The sequence below is a fragment of the Euleptes europaea genome, chromosome 14 (genome assembly GCF_029931775.1).
Source record: "Euleptes europaea isolate rEulEur1 chromosome 14, rEulEur1.hap1, whole genome shotgun sequence".
Classification (NCBI taxonomy): Eukaryota; Metazoa; Chordata; class Lepidosauria; order Squamata; family Sphaerodactylidae; genus Euleptes; species Euleptes europaea.
Window position 1 is genome coordinate 31,251,775 of NC_079325.1, and position 22,886 is coordinate 31,274,660.

Below are 22,886 nucleotides of genomic sequence, written 5' to 3' on the forward strand. Positions count from 1 at the left end.
ATGGGCTGCGAGAATTCCGAGAGAACTGTGACTGGCCCAAGGTCATTCGGCAGGCTTCATGTGGAGGAGTGCGGAATCGAACCTGGCTCTCCAGATAAGAGTCCACCGCTCTTAACCACTACACACTGGCTCTGACAAGATAAATACAAAATGTTAAAATGCTATTGCCACTTCCTGCAAAGCTTTCTGGCTGTAGGTGCTAAAGCCCCTAATGGAGGGTGCTAAAAATTCCACGTGGGTAGGCCTAGATGATCATAAACTGGTTGGCCTTTGGAGTCCCTGGCTAGACATAGAAGAAGAAGAAGAAGAGTTGGTTTTTATATGCTGACTTTCTCTACCACTTAAGGGAGACTCAAACCGGCTTACAATCACCTTCCCCTCCCCACAACAGACACCCTGTGAGGTAGGTGGGGCTGAGAGAGCTCTTAATAGAACTGTAACTTGCCCGAGGTCACCCAGCTGGCTTCGTGTGTAGGAGTGGGGAAACAAATCCAGTTCACCAGATTAACCTCAGCTGCTCATGCGGAGGAGTGGGGAAATCAAACCTGGTTCTCCAGATCAGAGTCCACCACTCCAAACCACTGCACTACGCTAGCTCCCATAACATTGCACTTCAGTTTCTTCACCTAAAGTCGATCAAGACTGTGAAGTTGCCACAGATGTTCTTATGTGGTGCCCATCAGCTTAGTTAGTGCAAAGTATTCACTATCATTAATATGCCGACTGCTATCAATATCAGGGATCCAGTTACCGGGGACTAAAATCCAGCTTTTCTTTTTCTCCACAAAGGGCTGTTTTCTGATTGTGAAATAGTATAATATGAAACATTCATAATACATAGCTCTATTTGAGCATGTGGCTTCCAGCATCACTGCTCCCAGTATTAACAAAAGATACAGCTAAATTATTGTGGCTTTTGCAATCTGATCCGAACCTCTTACATATCTATAACTTAGCTCATTCCTTGCATTATTTAGGGCCCTGGCAGCTAAGCACCAGTAAAAGAGCAAGCCAGACTTCCACAAATAAGAAATTATTTAAAGCATGGTCTAAACTAATTGAGAACCCTCTCCACAGAGCCAACCCCCACCCAGGGCACACCTTGGGTTTGTGTAACAAGTGTGCAGCCTGCGCAGGTGTCCAGGAGCCACATCAAGGCTTTGTGTTTGGCCATCACAACTCACAGCATCCTTCCAAGATCCAAAGATAGAGAGGAAGCACACTGTGTTTTATCTAGCCCAGTGTGGCAGGACTTGAATCTGGAACCAAGGGGGATGCCAGGCATGGATTCAAGTTCTGGCCAAATATAGAGGGCGATCAGCCCAGACCCAACAAAGACATGAAAGGAGGAGGAGGAAGAGGAAGAAGAAGAGGAGGAGGAGTTGGTTTTTATATGCCAACTTTCTCTACTGCTAAAGGAAGAATCAAACTGGCCCAAGGTCACCCAGCTGGCTTCCCCCCTACTTGGTAAATTCCCTGATGAGTCAGTTGAGCTTTTGGCAAAGAAGCTCCTATTAGGAGAAGACCCTCCGCTTACGCTCCAAACTACCATACGCAGAGCTTTATTAGAGAATGATTGTTAGAATATTTTACAATTTTATCAAATTTAATGTGATAATTTTAACCAGGGGTTGCTTTTATTGACCTTGCACCTTTACATGTTCAAGCACTGTGTGATTCTGCGATGCAAAACTATTGTGCCTGGACATTTTGATGTGTTGGCACGTGATTGCTCAGTCGACCGTATTAATAAACTTGACTTGAGCAGAGTTAAATCCTGAAATCCACCCAGCTGGCTTCATGTGTAGGAGTGGGAAAACAAATCTAGTTCACCAGATTAGTGTCCGCAGCTCATACGGAGGAGTGGAGAATTAAACCCAGTTCTCCAGATCAGAGTCCACCACTCCAAACCACTGCTCTTAACCACTACACCACGCTGGCTCTCAAGGAGGGGCTTTGCTGATACTGTTCGCCCTCAGTCACTTCTGCCTCTTCCTCTGCCTCAATGTGACAAGCCCTAAAACCAACGATCAGATGGGGTGTGTGAGCTATGCTTATTCACCACCAACCTGCCTCCCTCTTTCCTCCACAGCAAAGGGTCGATGACTGGGCACACCAATGGGATGGGAGGAGCGCAGTGGCACAGATAGATGTGGGAAGGCCTGGATTCATGCCAAACCCTGTGAAAACACGGATTTAGATGGGCTGTCAGTGTCCCTTCTGATTTCCAGCCGAGAAGAGGAAAGGTTTCAACAAGACCTGATGGTTTACATAGTGCAAGGGCTCTCTTGGTTTGAAGTACACAACCATGAAAGTCTATGGAAAACAACATATGGGCCTTTCCGGTTGAAAAGATTGCATGTGAGAGAAAACAGGGCTGTTGTTTTTTAAGGGTGTGTGTGGAGACCCTGCATCCCAAGGTATTTCCATCTTCAGCCAAATCGCAGCTGTCTCCACCCCTCTTCTCTCTGGTTCTAGTCCCACCATTACACCACACAGCCTTTTAGGGGTTTTTTTAAACTACTTTGTCTTTGACAGTGAAGCAGGGGCATAAAACGAGGCAGGCCACTGAACTCCCATCCCAATCAAAGGATGTTGTATTCACTAAGATTTTAGCAAGCATTGTCCTTAAAGCATATCCGAACAGCCAGAACAGAAAAAAGCTAAGACACTCAGAGAACTGCATTTGCATCCAAAATGCAAAACTCTCACAAAACTACAGCATACACAGAAACCTGGGAATTCATTTATAAACTTGGCCTGAGGGGAGGGAAGTTGAATTTAGTTTCCTTTAAACAAGACAGTTCCTGAATTTAATTTCCTTTGGACAAGCCAGCACTGGAGGCTTATGATGGTTCTAATATTTGTTTTATGGACAAATATATAAAGCATAGTACAAGCAGATACTCCTACAAGGCAGATCTGCTACCTCCCACCTTCCCCAAAATAGGTTAGCAGAGCATTTCTCACACTGGGGTCCGAAACCATGGGGAGTTGCTGAGGGTATTCCAGGGAATCTGCGAATCCCGAATAAGTACAGAAAGCAAACCTGTCTTGTATCCATTCACCAATGTGAGAACAGAGCCCGCTCAGTTTTCTGGGAAAGGGTGCAGGGACTCCAGCACAGGGGAAGTGGATAAAATTGGCTTCTCTTTCTTTTGAAGGATGGGAGCTCATAGAGCTACCAGCACCTGCAGTCAACCAGTTTCCAGACCCCTTTAGAGCACTAGCCAGAAAATGAGCTGATGGTCTCTGGGAACCAACAGATTGGCCCTGGGAACTAACTGGTTGAGTTGCATTTCTAACAAAGTCATCATAGCAAAATTGCCCTGCTTTATTTTCCAAGGCAAAGGATTTCAGGTGGGAAACAGACACAACACTGTGGCCTTTTATGCATGGCTGTTTCCCTCTCGGTCACCCCTCCAACAACTTCAGGTCTTCGTTTCGATTATGCATGCCGTTTCCAACCGTCAGAGGCCTTTGAATACAAATGATTTGATTTGAATACCGTCAGAGGTGGCCTCGCTCTCTCCCTGCGTTTCCCTGTGTTTTGCCCGTGTTTTCAAATTAGAGATAAAACAGGTCTCTGAAAAACTGTTGTCCCAAGTAAAACTGAATACTGGAAATTCATGTTTTGTGTAATGCTAGTCTTTTCCTTTGAACAGCTCTGAAATCTGAACATATGAAACTGTCTTATACTGAACCAGACTATTGGTCCAAAGCTATTTTCTATTCAGAGTGGCAGTGGCTCTCATGGGTCTCAGGCAGAGGTCTTTCACATCATCTACCACCTGGTCCTCTTAGCTGAACCTGGGACTTCTTGCACACCGAGCCAATGCTCTACCACTGAGCCACAATCTCTTTTCCATCACTGTTCAGCTGGTCTCCACCAGTTATTAATCAGGAAGTATCTAAGCTCTTTCCAGTGCAAAGTCTCTTCCAATCAAGAGTTGAGACTGATTAGAACTTGGATGAGGACCTTTTGAGTTGTGGTCATAGAATAGAATCATAGAGTTGGAAGAGACCACCAGGGTCATCTAGTCCAACCCCCTGCACAATGCAGGAAATTCACAACTACCTCCCCCCCACACACACCCAGTGACTCCTACTCCAAGCCCAGAGGATGGCCAAGAGATGCCCTCCCTCTTATCATCTGCTTAAGGTCATAGAATTAGCATTGCTGACAGATGGCCATCTAACCTCTTCTTAAAAACCTCCAGGGAAGGAGAGCTTACCACCTCCTGAGGAAGCCTGTTCCACTGAGGAACCGCTCTGTTAGAAAATTCTTCCTAATGTCTAGACATTTGGTCCTACAGCATCAGCCACCATTGAGACCCGACCTTATAGGTAATGAACAGACAGTACACACATTTTTCTTAAAATGCCTTTTAAAGTGTAGATAAGGGACTCACTGAGAGTGCAAAGCGACAGAGAATGCAAAGCGACCATGCACACCATGAAAAGAGGCTATCTGGTGAGCGCTGAACGACAGTAAGGGAGGAGATAAGATTTGGAAGAAAATGTGTGCACTGATTATAGACAGATATTGTGCTGTGATGAGAGGTAGGGCCACTCCTTAGCTGACCTCAAACAAGCCTAGGCATCTCCTTTTTCATATGTAGGTATTAAAGCTTTAACCACCTATTCAAGATCTGACCTTATAGGATCAGGAGTCGCTCTTGCCTCAAGGGCTTGACATTTGTGCAGTGCAGCTGTGCAAGTTAGACACTGCATTTTCTCAAAACTGGAGAAAATTTTATTTAAAATTTCTTGTTTGCAACCTTATGGCTGAGTATGAGGTGTGGGGACTCCGGTTGAAGCCCTAAGCCTGTGAATCGCAAGGATCAGATGCACAGCATGGACCTGTCCAGTCTCGAAGTGATGAGCCATGGTGATGTGCCCTAAAATATTTTGTTAGGCAGAGCTGGGGCTTGAAATCTGCAGAGGGAGAGCAAGGCTGGAGCAAAATCTTCTGCATTGCAAATCTGCAGTTGATCTGAATTTGGTGCTGACACTGAAGGGGTTAACAAAAAATGAGACCTGGTTTCTTGCTTCTTCTCATGTAGCTGTCCAAGGTACTGCATTTGGCAGTTATTTATAAAGAGACCGATTCCGGCTACTATGGCCGGTGTACCGCAAACTACAAAATGTCCGATTCAAATCTTGCTTTGGTCATGAACACACTAGGAGGCCTAAGGCAAACCCCTCAGCTTTACAATCTGCAATATGTGGATAGTACTGACCTACCTTGCAGTCTTCCTGCAGGCATGAAGAAGAGTTGGTTTTTATATGCCGACTTTTTCTACCACTTAAGGAAGATTCAAACCCGTTTACAATCACCTTCCCTCCCTCTTCCCACAACAGACACCCTGTGAGGTAGGTGGGGGTGAGAGAGCTCTAAGAGAGCTGTGACTAGTCCAAGGTCTCCCAGCAGGCTTCACGTGTAGGAGTGGGGAAACAGATCCAGTCCACCAGATTAGTCTCTGTTGCTCATGTGGAGGAGTGGGGAATCAAACCTGGCTTCCAGATCAGAGTCCACTGCTCCAAACCACTGCTCTTAACCACTACACCATACAGAGCCAGATTTTATATTGGCCAGTGAGTTTAAAAAATGAAACAAGACATGCACGGTGAGTGCTCTGAGTACATAGAGGAATGGATTTTGAGTCCTTGTATCAAAAGGAGGGAGAAAAAAGATTTTACGGGTGGAAGAAGCACAAGAACTGAAGCAAAAGTTGAGAACAAAAGTATCTTGGATTTTTTTTTTAACGCACACACTTGGCAAGGTGTGCTCTGCTTTCAGAACAAGGCTAAAACATACCAGCAGCAGAACTTTCAATGCGGTTTAACTTAATATGTGGCTGAAACCATGTAGATTATTTGTAGGATTATCCATAGACAACAGAGGAGGTATATTTTACAAATTCAAAAACAGATGCAAACTTTTACTATTCATGTTTCAGGGTACAGACTTCCTAAACCTCTGAACTACCCAAAAAGGCTGTTGCAAACGTAATGCTGATGATGGATGGACTTGTGTTCAGCCAGACCCTCAGGCCTCGTTCTCGGGGATGCAGGGGGCTCTACTTCACATAGAAAACAAGCATAGCAGAGAGAAGGCTGTTCTTCCTGATGGTTTTACGTGGAAAATTTTATTTTTGTATGCAACAGCATTACATTGTGTGAGTTTCCACCTGCAGCTTAGACACATACTGGATTTGGCTGGTGCTGTGTTAGGTGGAAGTAGTTGTTAGAGGAACTACAGGAATTTTCACCTTACCTACCTGAACCTGGAAATGCCAGGGATTGAACCTGGCACCTTCTCCTTTCAAAACAGATGCTTTACCACTGAGCCAACCCACCCCAAATGAGGTCTGTAAAAGAAAATGATCTTTTTTTTTTAATTGGGTTTTTTTTTAAAAAAAATCACATTTCAGTCAGTTCTGATATAGTCCCAGGATCTCTTCTGGAGCCCCTTCCCACTCCTGCACATTTCAGTTATTTTGCAAGAAACTGTTCTAAATGCGACAGGCACCTGAAGTTAAATGAGCAGTTCCAAGGAGTGCAGCTTTCTCTAAGGAAATTTCTCACAGGCTGGTCTTTTATCCTAGAGAAAACTATTGAGCACCTTTATATTCCAGAAGGGCTAGGGGCAGGGGTGTTGAACATAAGGCCTAAGGGGCCAGATCTGGCCCCTTGAGAGCTCTTATCCAGCCTGTGAGCCGGCCACGGCAGCCACCCCTCCAACTCTCAATCTGGGCTTGCAAGTCTGACGCTGGCTCACCTGCCAATGCAGCCACCCCCACCCCACCCAAGTCTCGATCTGGGCTGGCAAGGAATGGCCCGGCCAAGTTATATATGTAATATCTGGTTCTCGTAACAAACGAACTGGGTGAGCTGGCAAACCTAAGTTTTAATGCTGATTTCATGCATGTGTCCGCTGCATTTTAATATCATGTTCTATTGGTGATTGTTTTAATATCAACATGTTGGGGGTCCTGCCATCAGCTGAAATGAAGGAAAACAGGTTTTCTACTTTTTGAGATGCTACTAATTGTCAGTGATACACAGTATCAAAGACCACATATGTACATTCCCAATTACCAGCATAACAACTTTTGGAAGAAAAAAAAGAGAGCTGTAATCCAGTTGCAAAGTTGCATCTATGTCAGCTTTTATTTATACTGAACAGCTTTTAAAAATACAGAATAAAATAGCTTTTATCTACTATTATTCACAACATCTGGTCCAAATATTAACATATTTTTAAAATATTTCAACGTTTAATAAAGCAATGTTAGAAAAAAAACCCAAATAAATTCATAAAAATCTCAATAAAAGAATTACACTTCTCAACAAAAAATCCCCAACTTGGTGTATAACTTGAGACCGTGTAGTCAAAGTCATTCACAAAACTCATGGAAAAAAAATATCCCCACTGTCTAAAAAACAGTCAAGTTTGTTACATCAAAGGTTGTTAGGAAGAGGCCAAAACATAAAGTACAGTATATAGTTTGGATTGGCAAGATGGTTTTATTTGGAAAGATGCCAAACAATAACACAAAGCAATTCTCTGCTATCAAATATGTACTGATGACTAAGCACAGCCACGATTAAAATCATAACCAGACAGGAATGTTTTGAATGTTGCCAAAGATGAATTCTCAATACTTAAAGCAGGCCCAGCACTATTACGGTGTGTAGAGAGAAAGAGACCAATGGGCAGAAGCTAAATACTGGCTAATACGTGGCCTCCTCATAGCACAAATGACGAAGGATCTAGCGCTGCAAAAGGTGAAGCCCCCAGCATATTTGTTCTCCTCTGTCCAGGCATGTTAAGAAATGTTTGAGTGAGAAGCTTCATATGCAACATGCACCATGCGAAGACACAAAACCCTATGAGTATATATTTTCTGCAGGGACTTGCTCCCTCATGCCTCCTCCTCCTCCTGGTGTTTAAATGGTTGAATGTTTTGGTTCAAGAAGGCCACTGAAGAAGAAAGAAAAAGCTTTAATTTTTGTGCTGGTCTGTCATCCATATTGAGATGCTTTGGAATGCAAGTGGAATGCAAAAGGGCTGCTTTCCCACGCAGGTGTTGGCTACCAAGAGTGCCTCCCTGTGGAATCTTAACACTTCTCAGAATGTTTTTACATGTGTTCTTTGCTCAAAGTTAAAAAAAATCTTATAGTACAGAAATCTCTCAAACATTCTGACACGTGCCTATAAGCAGGCTGTGTCACTTGTCTTCAGGCGGGGGAAAACAGCCCCCTCTCATTCCCTATGTTCACTCCCTCCCTCCTTGGAGCAAATTGCTGTCAAAAAAACAACACACAGCAGCAGGTGAAGTAGGCTTTGCCCCCGGCAAAAGGCCTAACCCACAGCTTCTAATGCCATGCCTTTCCTACCCCCGTGCTCTCCCCCACTCACACCCCACCAAGCCCTATGCATGCCTCTTGGTATCCCCATATGCCGCTGTGATGCTCGCACAGAAGACATGGCTGGTGTAGAGCTGAAAGTGAGGTGGAAACAAAGTGGGGTGGGTGGAGGAAGAGGGCAGCGGGCTTGTGGGTCAAAGATTCCACACCACTCAGCTGTATTGTGGGAAGCAGTCCAAAACCACACCACTGGAGGTTGAGGTTCACAGTCTAGTTTATGCCACCAGTACGAAGCTGATACGTTTTGGTCTGGCTGCTGAATCTCACATCGAATTAACATCTCTTGCAGCATAACTGGTTCTCAATCAGAGCTGGCCCATGGTATTGCGGTGACTAAAGCCAAAGGTAACCCCCCCCCTTTGCATGCAATCCACAGGGAAGTTCTCCTGCACAAGCCTCAGTTAAAACAGATGGGAGGCTGCACAAAAGCAAGGCAGTTAATGTTGGCGAGGATTGCACTGGAGAACTTTACCGCAGAACCTGGCCATCTCCAACACTGCTACCTCACTGGTTGCCAGAACCCAAATCCACCAACCGGGGAGGCTGCACACCTTGTCTCCTAAGTTGAGCCAGCTCCACTCTCAACTTTTCCTTTTGCAACTACTGAAAGCTCTACTGCTGGCACCCTAACGTAAGTAAGCTCCTTTTATTTTCAGTTACTAAGATAAGCATGGGTAAATAAAGTATACACAATTGCTAGGAATTCGTCAATGAAGAAATTCTATCACCACATGACATTGTCATGACAATCATATCACTCCCACCCAGGAATCCTGTGACAATTATCCTGGGAAGAAATGTTACTGGTTGGTTGTTGTTGTTTTTTAAAGTCTATGGAAATAAAATACTGAAATATTCATGTACAAAGTTGCCATATTGAAAGTTAGTATTAAACGGTGTAAAACAAATTGACTATGTAAATTTAAAAATGCCATCCCTGATGCAGCTTAATCCAATTTGAATAATACATTTTTGTCAACCACTGATAAAATTAGCAATTAAATATAAATTCAAGAGGCATCATTTTATAAGACACATTCAAAGATCTTTGTCAGAGTACTTAATTTAACCAAAATATTAACATAACTTTACAGTTTACATACAAAAGCCCCCAAATTGGTTTTCGTTTTAATATACTGTTTATACATCATTGACATGACACAGCAGTTATTTTTGTCATGGATATTTGCTTCTTTGAATGGACATTTGTCAGTGCTTTTTCTCCAGCCCTTCCACTAAGCATCCTCTCTAGACAGTCTGGTTTAAATTAGCTGACAGAAAAAGACAGGCAGCTACATGCAAAGATATAATTTAAAGCAGTCATAACCTTTTTGTTTTTACTCTCCTCCAGCTACATATAACAACAGGATACATGTAAGCATCCAGCTATTATGTTAGTTCAGTACAGATTGATAAACATTTAAAGCCCATGAATCACCAGCCAAGATTCATTTAACCTCCAAACACCAGAACAGACCTTTGCAGAGAAGGCCTAAAGCCATTTTGGTGCCTGATACAGATACCCCAAATGATGACACCCCCTTCCCAACTAACACGGGCACTGGATACTGGGATGACGTTCTCCTGTGGATGCTCTCTTGAAATGAATGGACGCTATTGCTCGTTCATTTCAATGGCATTTGTGCGGGAGATCTTCCCTAGGAGCTTGAGCTTGCCTTAATCCCCCCCCCTTTATTCTTATCTCTGCTTTAGAAACATTTAACATTCTGAGAGTTCATCATAGCAGCCTATTTCAAACACCCACGTTGTTAAAACCATTCGTAAGTAGCAGTGTCTGCAGCACCCTCTTGTGGTTGCTTTTGCATGATCAGAAGGTTTGACATTTGTCACTTTGTCTTTAAAACAAAGCAAATCCATCTTCCCACAACGATGGAACTTTTTGCGGCAGAACCATTTTGTAAAACCAGATTCTGTTTGCAAGCAGTGCAAACCGTTGGCAAACTGGTTTGCCTCTACTGCATACTGCCAGTTTGGTGCAGTTAATACAGTCATTGTAAGCCTTTCAAGTTAGCCGCGATTCACATAGCATAGCTGAAGCGAGACTAGAAATACGAGTCGCTTCTGTGGAGTGTATGAACCAGCTGTTGGTTGCATTTCACCCAAAGAGAGTTTTTTCCAGTAAATACAGTCAAGCAAGGAGGTGGACGTTAACACAATATTAAGATGCTTGAAACACTCTGGTCCTGCCTAGGCCTCCACATATCTAATTTTAAGAATGCTGGATGCAATCCAGTGAGGACTTATTCCTGCCCGAGTTCCTGAGGACTCCCTCCTGAGCAAACCCTGCAGCAAGTCACATTCAGCAACATTTTGATTCTGCATTAAGGAACAACTTTAGCCAGAAGAGAGAAAAATAGAGAAGAAAGAGTGGAGTGGGTGGAGGAGGGAAAAGCCAGGACCAAGACAAGCAAAAGTTAATTTCTGCCCGTGTGTGCGAGAAAGGGGGAGGGGGAGGATGGGCTTTGGCATCTGACATGATTATATAACCACTATTCAACCGAGGTGGCCATCCTCTCCCCATTTCTTTGGTTGCACATAAAACACAGGGTGGAAAAGGGCAGTATGCAGCCCCACCCTATATATATTTACATAGAAGCAGGTCCCACTGTACTCAGTGGAACTTATTCCTGTGTAAGTGTGCACAGAATTGTTGCTGAAGCGTTGTCAACCAAAACTCACAAGCAGTTCCCAAGGATGCAGGAGTACCCCCTAACAGACTGCGTGCTGGCCCTAATTTAACCATTTTGGGGTGGGCTTATCTTCATTCGATTCCAAGACGGCAAACTACTGAAAATACGTTGAAAGGAGATCAGACTGTGGAACTGATCTGGAGCCAGCTATACAAGAATGCTGCAGAAATGGCAGGAAATGTGCTGAAGTACACACCATTGACTGCTTCCTTTGCATGCTGCACCTTTCAATACTGATATATCAAGGCTCTCTGAAGCCTTTCCCCAACCCAAAAGAGCTTCAGAGATAAAACAAAGGCTGTTCTGCTCTTTTTTAGCAGGCAAGTTTAAGAAACGGGTCAAAAATTTACAGTATTTTCTTCGAAAACAAGGATACAACAAAGCAAGTACCTCAGAGCATACTGGCCTTGAGAGAACACTTACCCTAACGCCTCCCTGACAAATCTTTCCACAGCTTTAAACAAAACGCTTTTCGGGACACAATAAAGGGGGGGGGGGAAAGCCACACATACAGACAAAACATTGATGTCTAAAAACTAACTTGCAATAGTAAGAACATTAAACTGGAATAACCTTTTTATAATTATGAATGCATGATGAGCATTAACAGCGTGTAAAATCAGAGCCAAGACTAGTACAGGAAAATAAAGTCAAATGGCGCCCGCAGTGGGTCCCCAATACCCGTTAAACCACCCAGTGGACAGTGATGTAATGCATAACGTCTCATCTGTTATTACAAAAGGTCACGTGTTCTGTTCAGCTCAGAAAAGAAGAAACATTTAAAAAGGCAATGTCAACCATTGGCTGTTTTTGAGACCGGAAGAATTGTTCAGCCCCCAACAGTCTAAAAACAAATCAGCAAAAATCTAGAGACAATAAGAACATTCTATCTGCATTACTCTATTGAGGACTAGTGACTCTAGGTGCTTAATACCTATTGTATTATATAAGGCCTGGGTTGTGGTATACATGAAGTGCTCAGGTGCTCCTATTGTCAGGTCAGGGATGTGCAACTGAATGACAGCTCAAGACGCACCCAACACCTGTGCTATGAAATATTCAGTCAGACAAAGAGTTCCAGGATCAGTGTTAATTTTAAAAAATCAACTATTGCTCTCATGCAAAGAAACCGTGTGCTAAAGTTGTCACTACAGCAATTCCAGTTGTCAATACAGCAATACCATGCCTATTGCTGGGAAAACTTTGAAGGTTCTGCCCACTATGGCATATTCTGCTATAATTTGCCAGAATATTAAAAAATTGACTGCAGGTTCATGAGGGATAAAGAATTGGAATGTATCTGGTACAAATGGGGAAGATACAGCAGTGTCTGAGTGCTTCATTTATGGAACTGCTATTTACCAGTTTTGGAGCTGGATTTACATTTTCCAATAGAACAGTGGCTGTTCTAAAATTTAGGATAGGCTATTTTAACTAAGTTTTTAAAATAAAGCCAAGCACCATGTTAACTAAAGAGAGACATTATAGATAGCTATCACCGCCCACCACAGGAAAGCTATTTTTAGAATCTGTCTCGGCTCTGGTTCCAGAATTTAAAATGCAAATATACAAAATAAAATAAAAACCAGCGAGTTGCTGCAGATCTGTCAGTTACTACAGCAAGAATGGAAGGGAGGCGTTTTCAGCAGGGGCTATACGGTAGCCTCCGAGTCCTCCTCCTGGGCTCCTTTCCTGAAGCCTTTCCATGTGTAGCCCATAAAGGTGGGACTGATGGGCAAGAAACGGAAACACCTGTACTTCTTGATCATTTCCATGCCAAAAGGCAAGTCGTAGGTTTCCATGCCATCGATAGATTTGCTGCCTTTGCCCACTCCTTTTTTCCACTTCCGGATTCCTCTTTCCTCGGGACTTCCTGAATTTTAGAAGGAAGGAAGGAAAGAACAGCTTCGAGAAGTGTACTTGAGACATAAAAAGTGAACTTCTCTGTACAACTGTGAAGCGCAAATCTACCAGCATAAGCTACTCAAAGCCCTCCTTGATTTGTTGGCTCCATGAACCGCCATGCTGTGCTTTGTCAGGAAAGGAAAAGAAGGAATCATGAAATGCTGGCTTTAGCTTAGGAAATGACTCTTCCATGTGTTGCTTTCTAGAGTTACAATCTTGAAGATCCATCAGAGAGTGAGGCCCATTTAACTGGGTGGAAGGGTTTGTATTCTTTATGCAAAGTATGTAACATTTGTATTTGTACTTTTTGGAGGGAAGTTGGTTTTAGGCACATTTGCTTCATCTTCAAACAAAAGCAGCTCTTCTAGAAGGCTAGCACCCCGGCGGGAGAGGGATTTGGACTCCATTAAAGGCAGTAAAAGGAGAGACAGTCTCACAGGGCACAACCTACTGACAGGTTCTAGTGTGCCAACCCAATGAAATGAACAGAAGCTGCTCAAGAGTATCCTATTCCCATTCATTTCAGAGAAGTTGTGTAAGAAGATGAAGAAGAGCTGGTTTTTATATGCTGACTTTCTTTACCACTTAAGGGAGACTCAAACTGGCTTGCAATCACCTTCCCTTCCCCTCCCCACAACAGACACCCTGTGAGGTAGGTGAAGCTGAGAGAATGTGACTTGCTCAAGGTCACCCAGCTGGCTTCGTGTGTAGAAGTGGGGAAACAAATCCAGTTCACCAGATCAGCCTCCGCCGCTCATGTGAAGGAGTGGGGAATCAAACCGGTTCTCCAGATCAGAGTCCACCGCTCCAAACCACTGCTCTGGGGGTGGGGGGGGGGTGAAGAGAGATTTGGATTCTCTGCCAAGCATAAAAATATCTTTGAGGCACAGAGAAAAAGGGAGTGGGGAAGAGGCATTTTGCATGACTAACCTGGAATAGTGTTATCCAAAATAAATGCTACACAACCCCCAACGAACATGGCTGTAGTAAGAAGAACATTGAGTACTTGATCAATGCTGGCTATTCCTACATGAACAGAAGAGAAAGAAGTTAGTACAGAATCCTAGGAACAATCGTATTTGTACATGCTGTCTGAGGAGCCAGCATCAGACAGAAAAGTAGCCAGCACAGATGGCTGAGCAGCGGTTCACTTAATGCACACAGAAGCCTCTACACCAGCCAACGCAAAGATTGCTGCAGCACCTTTCTCCCAATGCAAGATCTAAGGCACATGGACATAGTACACAAAAGGGCAAGCTGATCTGATTTCCTCATCTGAACACCTGAGAGAGTCGACTGGGCTCGAGTAACAGGCCCCTGGTCAGTTTTCAATCTTATCAGCTCTAACCTGCCTTTAAATACTGGGCACTTGGGAGTGGCTTCATTAAAACTCCCCCCCCCCCACAAACACACACAACAGGATTGCAACAGGAAACAACCTGTGGCAAAAGCCACCTTGCAGAGAGTCTAATACTCATACAGATCCCAATTCAGATATATAATCAGCAGCAGCGCTGACTCAATTTATTTTTGTAATCCATTAAATATCGGATTTTAGCCAACCAGCTATCACTTTTTAAAATTACAGGATGTGGACTATTTTTCTTATAGGTAAAAGTGCTTTTGTGATTAATGCTGTAAGTTTTCACCAGACCCAAGACAGTGCTTGAACTTTTGTTATTTCTTAGGCTATCAGTACCGAGAAACGTCCAGGCTTACAAAGGTATTTTTGATTAACTAGGTCACAGACGGAGAGTGAGCCAGCATTTTCCTCCAGTCAGCACTTAAGGGTGCTTTCACACATGATGAATAATGTGCATTGAATGTGGATTGAAAGTGCATTATTCAGCATGTGTGAAAGCGCCCATAGGCTTCAAGAACCCCAAGAACTAGAAGCCAAACTTGAACATGCAGTTAAAGATTCCACTGATTAATAAAAGCAGCCCTAACTGGAAGAACACAGACTGATATCTTCAATATAGCATACATCATGGCTCAGGGTTTGTGTGAAAACATAACGTCAGATTTTTTTTTAAAAAAGTCTAGTCATTGTTTGAGTGGAAGTCTTTACTATACACAGCAGGGGGGCGAAGTAAAAGAACAAACTCTGTACCTGTGACCAATGGATTTTGTCGGAGATAGCTCGGAAGGACCAATCCGAAGAAGATAGAAAATCCAAGCACAAAGAGGTTCCGGGAAGAATTCAAATCTATGAACTGGAGATTTGACAGCCCTACAGCAGTAATCATCCCTAAACAAAGATATGCAAGTTACGTTTTAGCTATGAAGTGTTAATGTGACTTCATCCAAGTAAGTATACTTAGTTAAAAATGTTAAATTCTACTCAAGTAATTAACCTGAAATGTCTAGTTTACAGAAAATGCTTTAGCCAGCTGAGAAAAACTGCCTTTGGTTGTTATATTCTGTGTAATTTGAAATATTATGTAGAAGTCTAAATCTTTCCAAAGCCTACCAAAAGGCAAAAAGTAAGATTCTGTGAAGACAACTGGCCAATTGAATCATACTACTAAAAAAAGACACCATGGAAGGCTAAGGGTTTTGCCTTATGTGATATTCAAGGTCACGGAAAAGCTTTCATGACCTCTGTTGCCCAATTTGTGATATGGGAATAATAAGATAGTTCTGCCATAACACAGTATTTGCATTCCTGAAGACTGCCATGTTATAGAAAATCATGCTGTGGCCATGTAATTGTCCCAGAAGAAATAATAGGAGTGGGAATCATTCCAGACCCCCGCCTGGTTGAGATATTTTTGTTCCATCTGCTGGATTAATGCTGTCTGTACTCATAACATCAAAGTGTGCCAATGTCAACCACAATGTGGGACATAAGACTCAGAGATCCCCATTTCGACTCGTATCTAAGGGAGCTTTGACTCTTGAAAGATTAAAACCCAAAATCTTGTTGGTCTCTAAGATGCTACTGGACTCAAATCTAGCAATATCACAGTAAAGAAATCAGCCAAATTAAATAAAATTACCTGCTGTACATGAAGGTGGTCTCAAGAGGGGAGAGAAACACGGGGAAATGACTGAAGGAAGGGCTTGCTTTGACTGGCAGAGAAGGGACGGCATTGCAAAGATGGAAGAGAAGAGGCTGAGGCTACTCAAACACTCATCAGATGTACAACGCTACATCATCATGGATAAACTGGAGGTTTGCAGCAGAATACCCTTGTGGCACACACCACGGGTTTTGACTTCTGCGCCACTGGGTATTCCATCACAAAGCGTGTTCTGTATGTTGTGTTATAGCAATTGTTTTCCTAATTTTCCATAGCGTTCTAACAGAATTACCTGTATGTAACATGGCTGTGGTGATGACACATGACAGCCCTTGTAAGGAATGCTGTACAGAGGTTTCGATGCTTCCATGCAAAAACAACAACAGCCACTTCATCCCATGTCTCTTTGCTTCCTACTTCTAAACTGAGAGTCCAAACCCACTGCGTTACTATGGAGCTAGTGCAGACATGCAGTTTATTAACATTGATCTGGACCATTGCTGCTTTTGAAGGGTGTATGAAGGTTGTATTACTTTTGGTCAGATGCCTTTACTCCCAAAATATGCTTTGAACAGATATGAAACGTGATACACCATTCAAAAATGATACTGACATGTATCTTAAGACACTGGATCCAAAAAATATCAGGTAATGTCTGAAGAAGCATGCCCAGAGACAAGGATGGGAGTTAGGATGAACTTAACATAAGAACATAAGAAAGGCCCTGCTGGATCAGACCAAGGCCCATCAAGTCCAGCAGTCTGTTCACACAGTGGCCAACCAGGTGCCTCCAGGAAGCCACCAACAAGACGAGTGCAGCAGCACCATCCTGCCTGTGTTCCACCGCACCCAAAATAATAGGCATGGTCCTCTGATACTAGACAGAATAGGTATGCAGCATGACTAGTATCCATTCTAACTAACAGCCATGAATACCCCTCTCCTCCATGAATATGTCCACTCCCCTCTTAAAGCCCTCCAAGCTGGCAGCCATCACCACATCCTGGGGCAGGGAGTTCTACAATTTAACTATGCGTTGTGTGAAAAAATACTTCCTTTTATCTGTTTTGAATCTCTCACTCTCCAGCTGTAGCAGATGACCCCGTGTTCTAGTATTATGGGAGAGGGAGAAAAACATCTCCCTGTCCACTCTCTCCAAACCATGCATAATTTTATATACCTCTATCATGTCTCCCCTCAGCCGCCTTCTTTCCAAGCTAAACAGCCCTAAGTGTCCTAACCGCTCCCCATAGGACAGTTGCTCTAGTCCCCTCATCATTTTGGTTGCTCTTTTCTGCACCTTCTCAAGCTCTGTAATATCCTTTTTTAGGTGTGGTGACCAGAAGTGTACACAGTATTCCAAATGTGGTCTCACCATAGATTTGTACAAGGGCAGTATGATATCAGCAGTTTTATTCTCTATTCCTCGTCTAATTATGGCCAGCATGGAATTTGACTTTTTTACAGCAGCCACACACTGGGTTGACATCTTCATTGAGCTATCCACTACCATCCCAACAGCCCTTTCTTGGTCTGTCGCTGCCAGCACAGATCCCATCAGTGTATATGTGAAGTTGGGATTTTTTGTCCCAATATGAATGACTTTACACTTACTCACATTGAGTCTCATTTGCCATTTTAATGCCCATTCTTCCAGTATGCAGAGATCCTTCTGGAGCTCTTCACAGTCCGATTTAACCACCTTAAATAATTTGGTGTCATCTGCAAACTTGGCTACTTCACTGTTTAACCCCAACTCCAGGTCATTGATGAACAGGTTGAAAAGCACCGGTCCCAACACAGATCCCTGAGGCACCCCACTGCTCACATCCCGCCATTGTGAGAACTGACCATTGATTCCTACTCTCTGCTTCCTATTTTTCAGCCAGCTCTCAATCCATAATAGGACTTGTTCTCTTATCCTGTGACTATGAAGTTTGCTTAGCAGTCTTTGGTGGGGGACTTTGTCAAAAGCTTTTTGGAAATCCAAATACACAATATCCACAGGCTCATTCCTGTCCACATGCTTATTGACGCTTTAAAAAAACTCTTAATAGGTTAGTGAGACAGGACCTACCCTTACAGAAGCCATGTTGCGTTTTGCCCAGCAGACCTTGCCCTTCTATATGCTTGACAATTCTATCTTTAATAATGCTTTGCACTAATTTACCCGGAACAGACATTAAGCTAATTTACCCGGAACAGACATTAAGCTAACTGGCCTGTAATTTTCTGGGTCCCCCCTGGAACCTTTTTTATAAATGGGTGTTACATTGGCCATTCTCCAGTCCTCTGGTACAGAGGCTGATCGAAGGGACATATTACATATCTTTGTTAGAAGTTCAGCAATTTCCCATTTGAGTTCTTGAAGAACTCTAGGATGAATACCGTCTGGTCCCTGTGACTTGTTAGTTTGCAGTTTGTCTAGACGTTCTAGGACTTCCTGCCTTGTTACCACTATTTGCCTCAGTTCCTCATTTTCCCCTCTCCAAAATCTCTGTTCAGGAGAAGGAATCTGCCCTGTATCTTCAACAGTGAAGACAGATGAGAAGAATTCATTTAGTTTTTCAGCAATCGCTTTATCCTCCCTTACAGTTCCCAAAGCTTGTTGCCATAGATCAATGTTTTATCACTTAAGACATTCATGAGGACAAATCCTGTTCCAAGGAAAAGCTAGACATGAGTTGGCTGGCATGGCTACCCACAGAGCTTTATCGCTAACAGTTAAAATAATATGGAGAGAACCCCTTACCAAAAAGGGTGCAGAAGAGAGCTCCAAGCACTGGATCAGGGAGCGATGCAAACAAAGCACTGAATTTGCCAACCATTCCAAGCAACAGCATGAAGGCTGCTCCGTACTGAATAACCCGCCTGCTTCCAACCTACAACGCAAGAAAAGTAAAACACTTTATAGAGATGTTTCAACAGGGGTTTTGCTGCTGGTGAAAATCCGAGTCCTCCCATTACAGATTTTTCAAAACCTTGCTTTGAAGTTAGGGGATTTCTGAAACGCTGAAAAGAATTTCTGCTGGATTTAAGTTGCTGCAATTTTATTCTATTAATGTCTTGCTGTCACACTGAAAACTTGGACAATGGCTATCATTTTTATGCAGTATACCCTTCAGTAGGGAGAGATGCTAAGTAATGCAAGCATTTAAAGATGCAAATGGTTCTTCTGAATCCATGCAAGGATGAATGCCCCAATATGCTCCTACATTCTCTGTGCACTCTCCTCTTCATGGAGGTGAGGGAGAGGGTGCTCTAATATAGCTTGCTGCTTTGTAACCGGTCACTACTCACAATCTTTGTGCCACTTTATTATTATTGTTATAGGGATGACAAAATAGTGGTAATTTAAAAATAAATAGTTGCTTTGGCTTTCTGCAAAATGAAAAAAAAAGCCTACTTAACTTTCCTGCCCACAACAAGAACACACAGTTTACAATTATTTCATGAATAATGCATAAGAATCAGCCCGAGAAACAGGAAACAATCAATTACGCTGGCAGTAGAAGAAAAGGAGGAAAATTAAGGAGGACACTAGCCATAAGAAACCTCAGTAGCACTTTCACTGTTGGCACAAGAAAACCTGACACTGGAAGTAGTTTAAGTTTAAAAAATGATCACAGCCAGGTAGTTTAAAAAGACACGCACATGGACAGAAAGCATACAATAGCAAAATGTTGCCAACATCATCATTTAGCTTATCCATGAAAACTTAGTGGGGGGGGGGGGAGAATGGGGATCTCAGACTAATGTGGAACTGTCCTTATTTTGAAAAGGCACTACTTATAGCCATATCTGTCAGTAAATGCTTGACTGGGTGAAACTGCAGATTAGCTATCACCAAGTTCTGTTCTCATGTGGTCCCAGTACCCCTGAATGGGGAGCAAAGTGATATAGGGATTACACTGTATCTGCTTCATAATACCATTGCAACTGGGATCTCAATTCAAAAGATTATTCTGGTAGAGTTATGCAAGAGAATGTAAATAAAGCACAGACATTTCCACTGCCTGAAGCTACGCTCTCTGAAGAGCATAACTTAATAAGACGCTTCACTCCAAACAAGCAGTCTCAGGAGATGGATCGATGCATTCCTCAAAAAGCTTTTGTGAAGCACTTTCACACATTAGCATTCGAGTGCGTGTGATAATAATGTTTTATTTGAAGTGTCACACTCTTCTTGTGGGGAAAGGCTTCTTTCATTCCTTAACTGTTTCAAAGGTTAACTGTGTTGGTCTGCAGTAGAACAGCTAGATTCGAGTCCGCTAGCACCTTCGAGACCAACAAGTTTTTCAGGGTATCAGCTTTCAAGACTTAAAGCTCCCTTCGTCAGATCTCAAGGAAAGAAAGCTTATACTCTGACAAATTAAAATGATCAACAGATGCATCCAGCAGATGGCAGTGTTTATACTTTCAAACGTTAACACAATGTCGGCCAAGGGCCAAACAATACACAATGGCAGCAGCCCCATGCCTTTTAATAAAGGCCTGTCCCAACAACATTCAGAGCTGGGTGGTGATGCAGAGAAAGTACTCAGGTAGGGAGATACTGAGCTCGCCCCACCTAGCCATTTGCTCCTCCCTGTGATCTACCTCCAGCGCTTCAATTCTGGATGTGAGCCTGGCTGAGGAGAGAGGCTTTTGGAAGAAAGGAGGAGGAGGGCATTAGTTCTCTCCACCATCCCCATCATTTCTGCACACCTTGATTCTTTAGACTTGTATACACACCTGTACTTGTAATATACAAGCGGGGCAGGCCTGAATGTAACACACGCGTCTTACATCATCAAAGGCAGTTTAGCCCCAAGACATTCAGAGATGTTCCACACCCAAAAGAAAGAGCTTCCTCTTCTTACACAGGTTATGACAATTGATGCAAGATAGGATCAGATTTTTGGACTCTGCTTAATTAATAGAAATTCAGTAAAACTGAATTATGCAAGAGGGCTCTTTTTTAATAAAAGGAATATGATTGCAGGTTTACAAGGCAATCTTAACAAGAGTTACACCCTTCTAAGCCCATTTACTTCAATGGATTTAGGAGGGTGTCATTCTGTTTAAAACTGCACTGCCAACGTCTGAAAAATTTGAACAGTTTCCCCATATTACATGATTTTTATTTCATTGTTCTCTAATTTTGTATTCTAGTTTTATTGCACTGTTTGCTTTATGTATTCTGCTGATTTCTATTGCATGGTTTTCTACTCAATGAAAAATGTGGGCTATAAATAAATGAATCTCATCTATACTGATCATGGCAAGTGGTATTCCTATTACTTCTTCAACTGAGTGGGTGAAATAACTCATCCTTTTGCTGAACTATCCTGACTGCAAGAAGAAAGGGTAATTTATTTACATTAATAGAGTTTAAGTGTGCAACCTGGAGACTAAACTAACTCCAAATGGTTAACTGGAATTAGAGCACATTTCTAAAAATGCAAAGCAATCAGAACCATGCCTTTTCTGTACAACTCAAATTCTTGAAAACGTCCTTCTGTCTTCATTAAACATTTGCGGGTGAATCTTCCAAAGGGGGTGTACCCAACATGATTAATCTGATGGACAAAGAGGAATACTAAGAGGAATGCGCCCAGTACCTTTGTAATCCCCAAGACTCCAATATTAGGACTAGAAGAAGTGGATCCATTTCCAGTACCAAATATGCCATCCAATACACAAGAAAGGCCTTCTATGAAAATGCCTCTGCAATTGAAAAATAGTTGAGAGGAAGATATGTAATAAGCCAGAAAGCATGAAACATCAGCCAGGTACTCACACAGGACTGGGTAGCAACTGTAATATGGGTTGAGTGTTCAGCTGCTAAAATAAAGTGGTGTGGTATTGTGTCACATTTTCTCATAATACAGGACTTCCGCTAGGGCAGCTGAGCGAAGCACTCGTCTCCTCGGGGGCTCCCGGAGGGGGAACCAAGAAACATCTTAAATAGGGGTGTCAACGCACCCCTCCCGATTCCTAAATAGTGGAACGGGTATCAGGAAATCTCCTGCAGCCGATGAAGAGCGGTTTGACTCCTGAACTCTGAGTTTTACGACCTCGGAGATTCAGTAGCAGTCCCGCCAGCTAGAGGACCAATAAATCGACGCAGACATCTCTTTGGAATTTAAGCTTCGCTCTCCCCTATCTATTACCATCTAGCAACTATACTGAAGCAAGAATACCTACTCTCCTAAAATCTGAGTAAGTTCAAAAGAACTCCTTTGTTTTACCTGGATTTGGAAATCCCAGGAGACTGCTAAATACATCAGTTGAATCCGTATCTCCCCACTCAATGTTTAAATGACTTTTTAAAAACAAGAAAAGATCTGATAACCTGGCAGGAATCTTATCAATTTGATCAGTGGGAAGACATAACAACTAAGATTTTTGAAAGACGCTTCAGTTGCCAATCAGGAACTACTACGTATAAAAAGGAATGAGGAGTGGAAACCCCCCCACCCCGAAGAGTAGTCTTTCTAACTAAACAAGCCTTCCTGCCACGTCCTTCCTGGAAACATATTCTCATAATACAGAACAAGCCAAATAAAGCAAAGGGATCTTTATGCTATTCCATACAAACAAAAGGAAAAAGCCACACCCATCTATTTACAGTAAAAAGATTAAGTGAAGCAACCAAGAAAAACTGTACCCTATATATTTAAAAAAATTATCTTCATGCCCTCTTCTTGGTCTTTATGCCTTTACTAATCCAGTCTACTATAACTTTCTAGATCTCTTGTCATTTCCTTTGGTGTAGTGAAATGGTGTGCCCAGGCTAGCCTGATTTTGTCAGATCTCAGAAGCT

General features: G+C 42.8%; 1 protein-coding gene across 1 annotated transcript in view; it reads right to left on the reverse strand.

Annotated features, from left to right (window-relative positions):
• Positions 1-12,556: 12,556 nt before the first annotated feature.
• The window catches only part of SLC23A2 (solute carrier family 23 member 2), a 45,426-nt gene continuing 35,096 nt past the window's right edge, over positions 12,557-22,886 (reverse strand). Inside the window, exons 11-15 of the mRNA XM_056860284.1 lie at positions 21,682-21,787; positions 18,831-18,960; positions 15,166-15,303; positions 13,983-14,078; positions 12,557-13,020 (exon numbers count right to left, since the gene is read on the reverse strand). Of these exons, the coding sequence (XP_056716262.1) occupies positions 12,800-13,020; positions 13,983-14,078; positions 15,166-15,303; positions 18,831-18,960; positions 21,682-21,787 (691 nt within the window). The 3' untranslated portion in view covers positions 12,557-12,799. The remainder of the gene's footprint in view (positions 13,021-13,982; positions 14,079-15,165; positions 15,304-18,830; positions 18,961-21,681; positions 21,788-22,886) is intronic.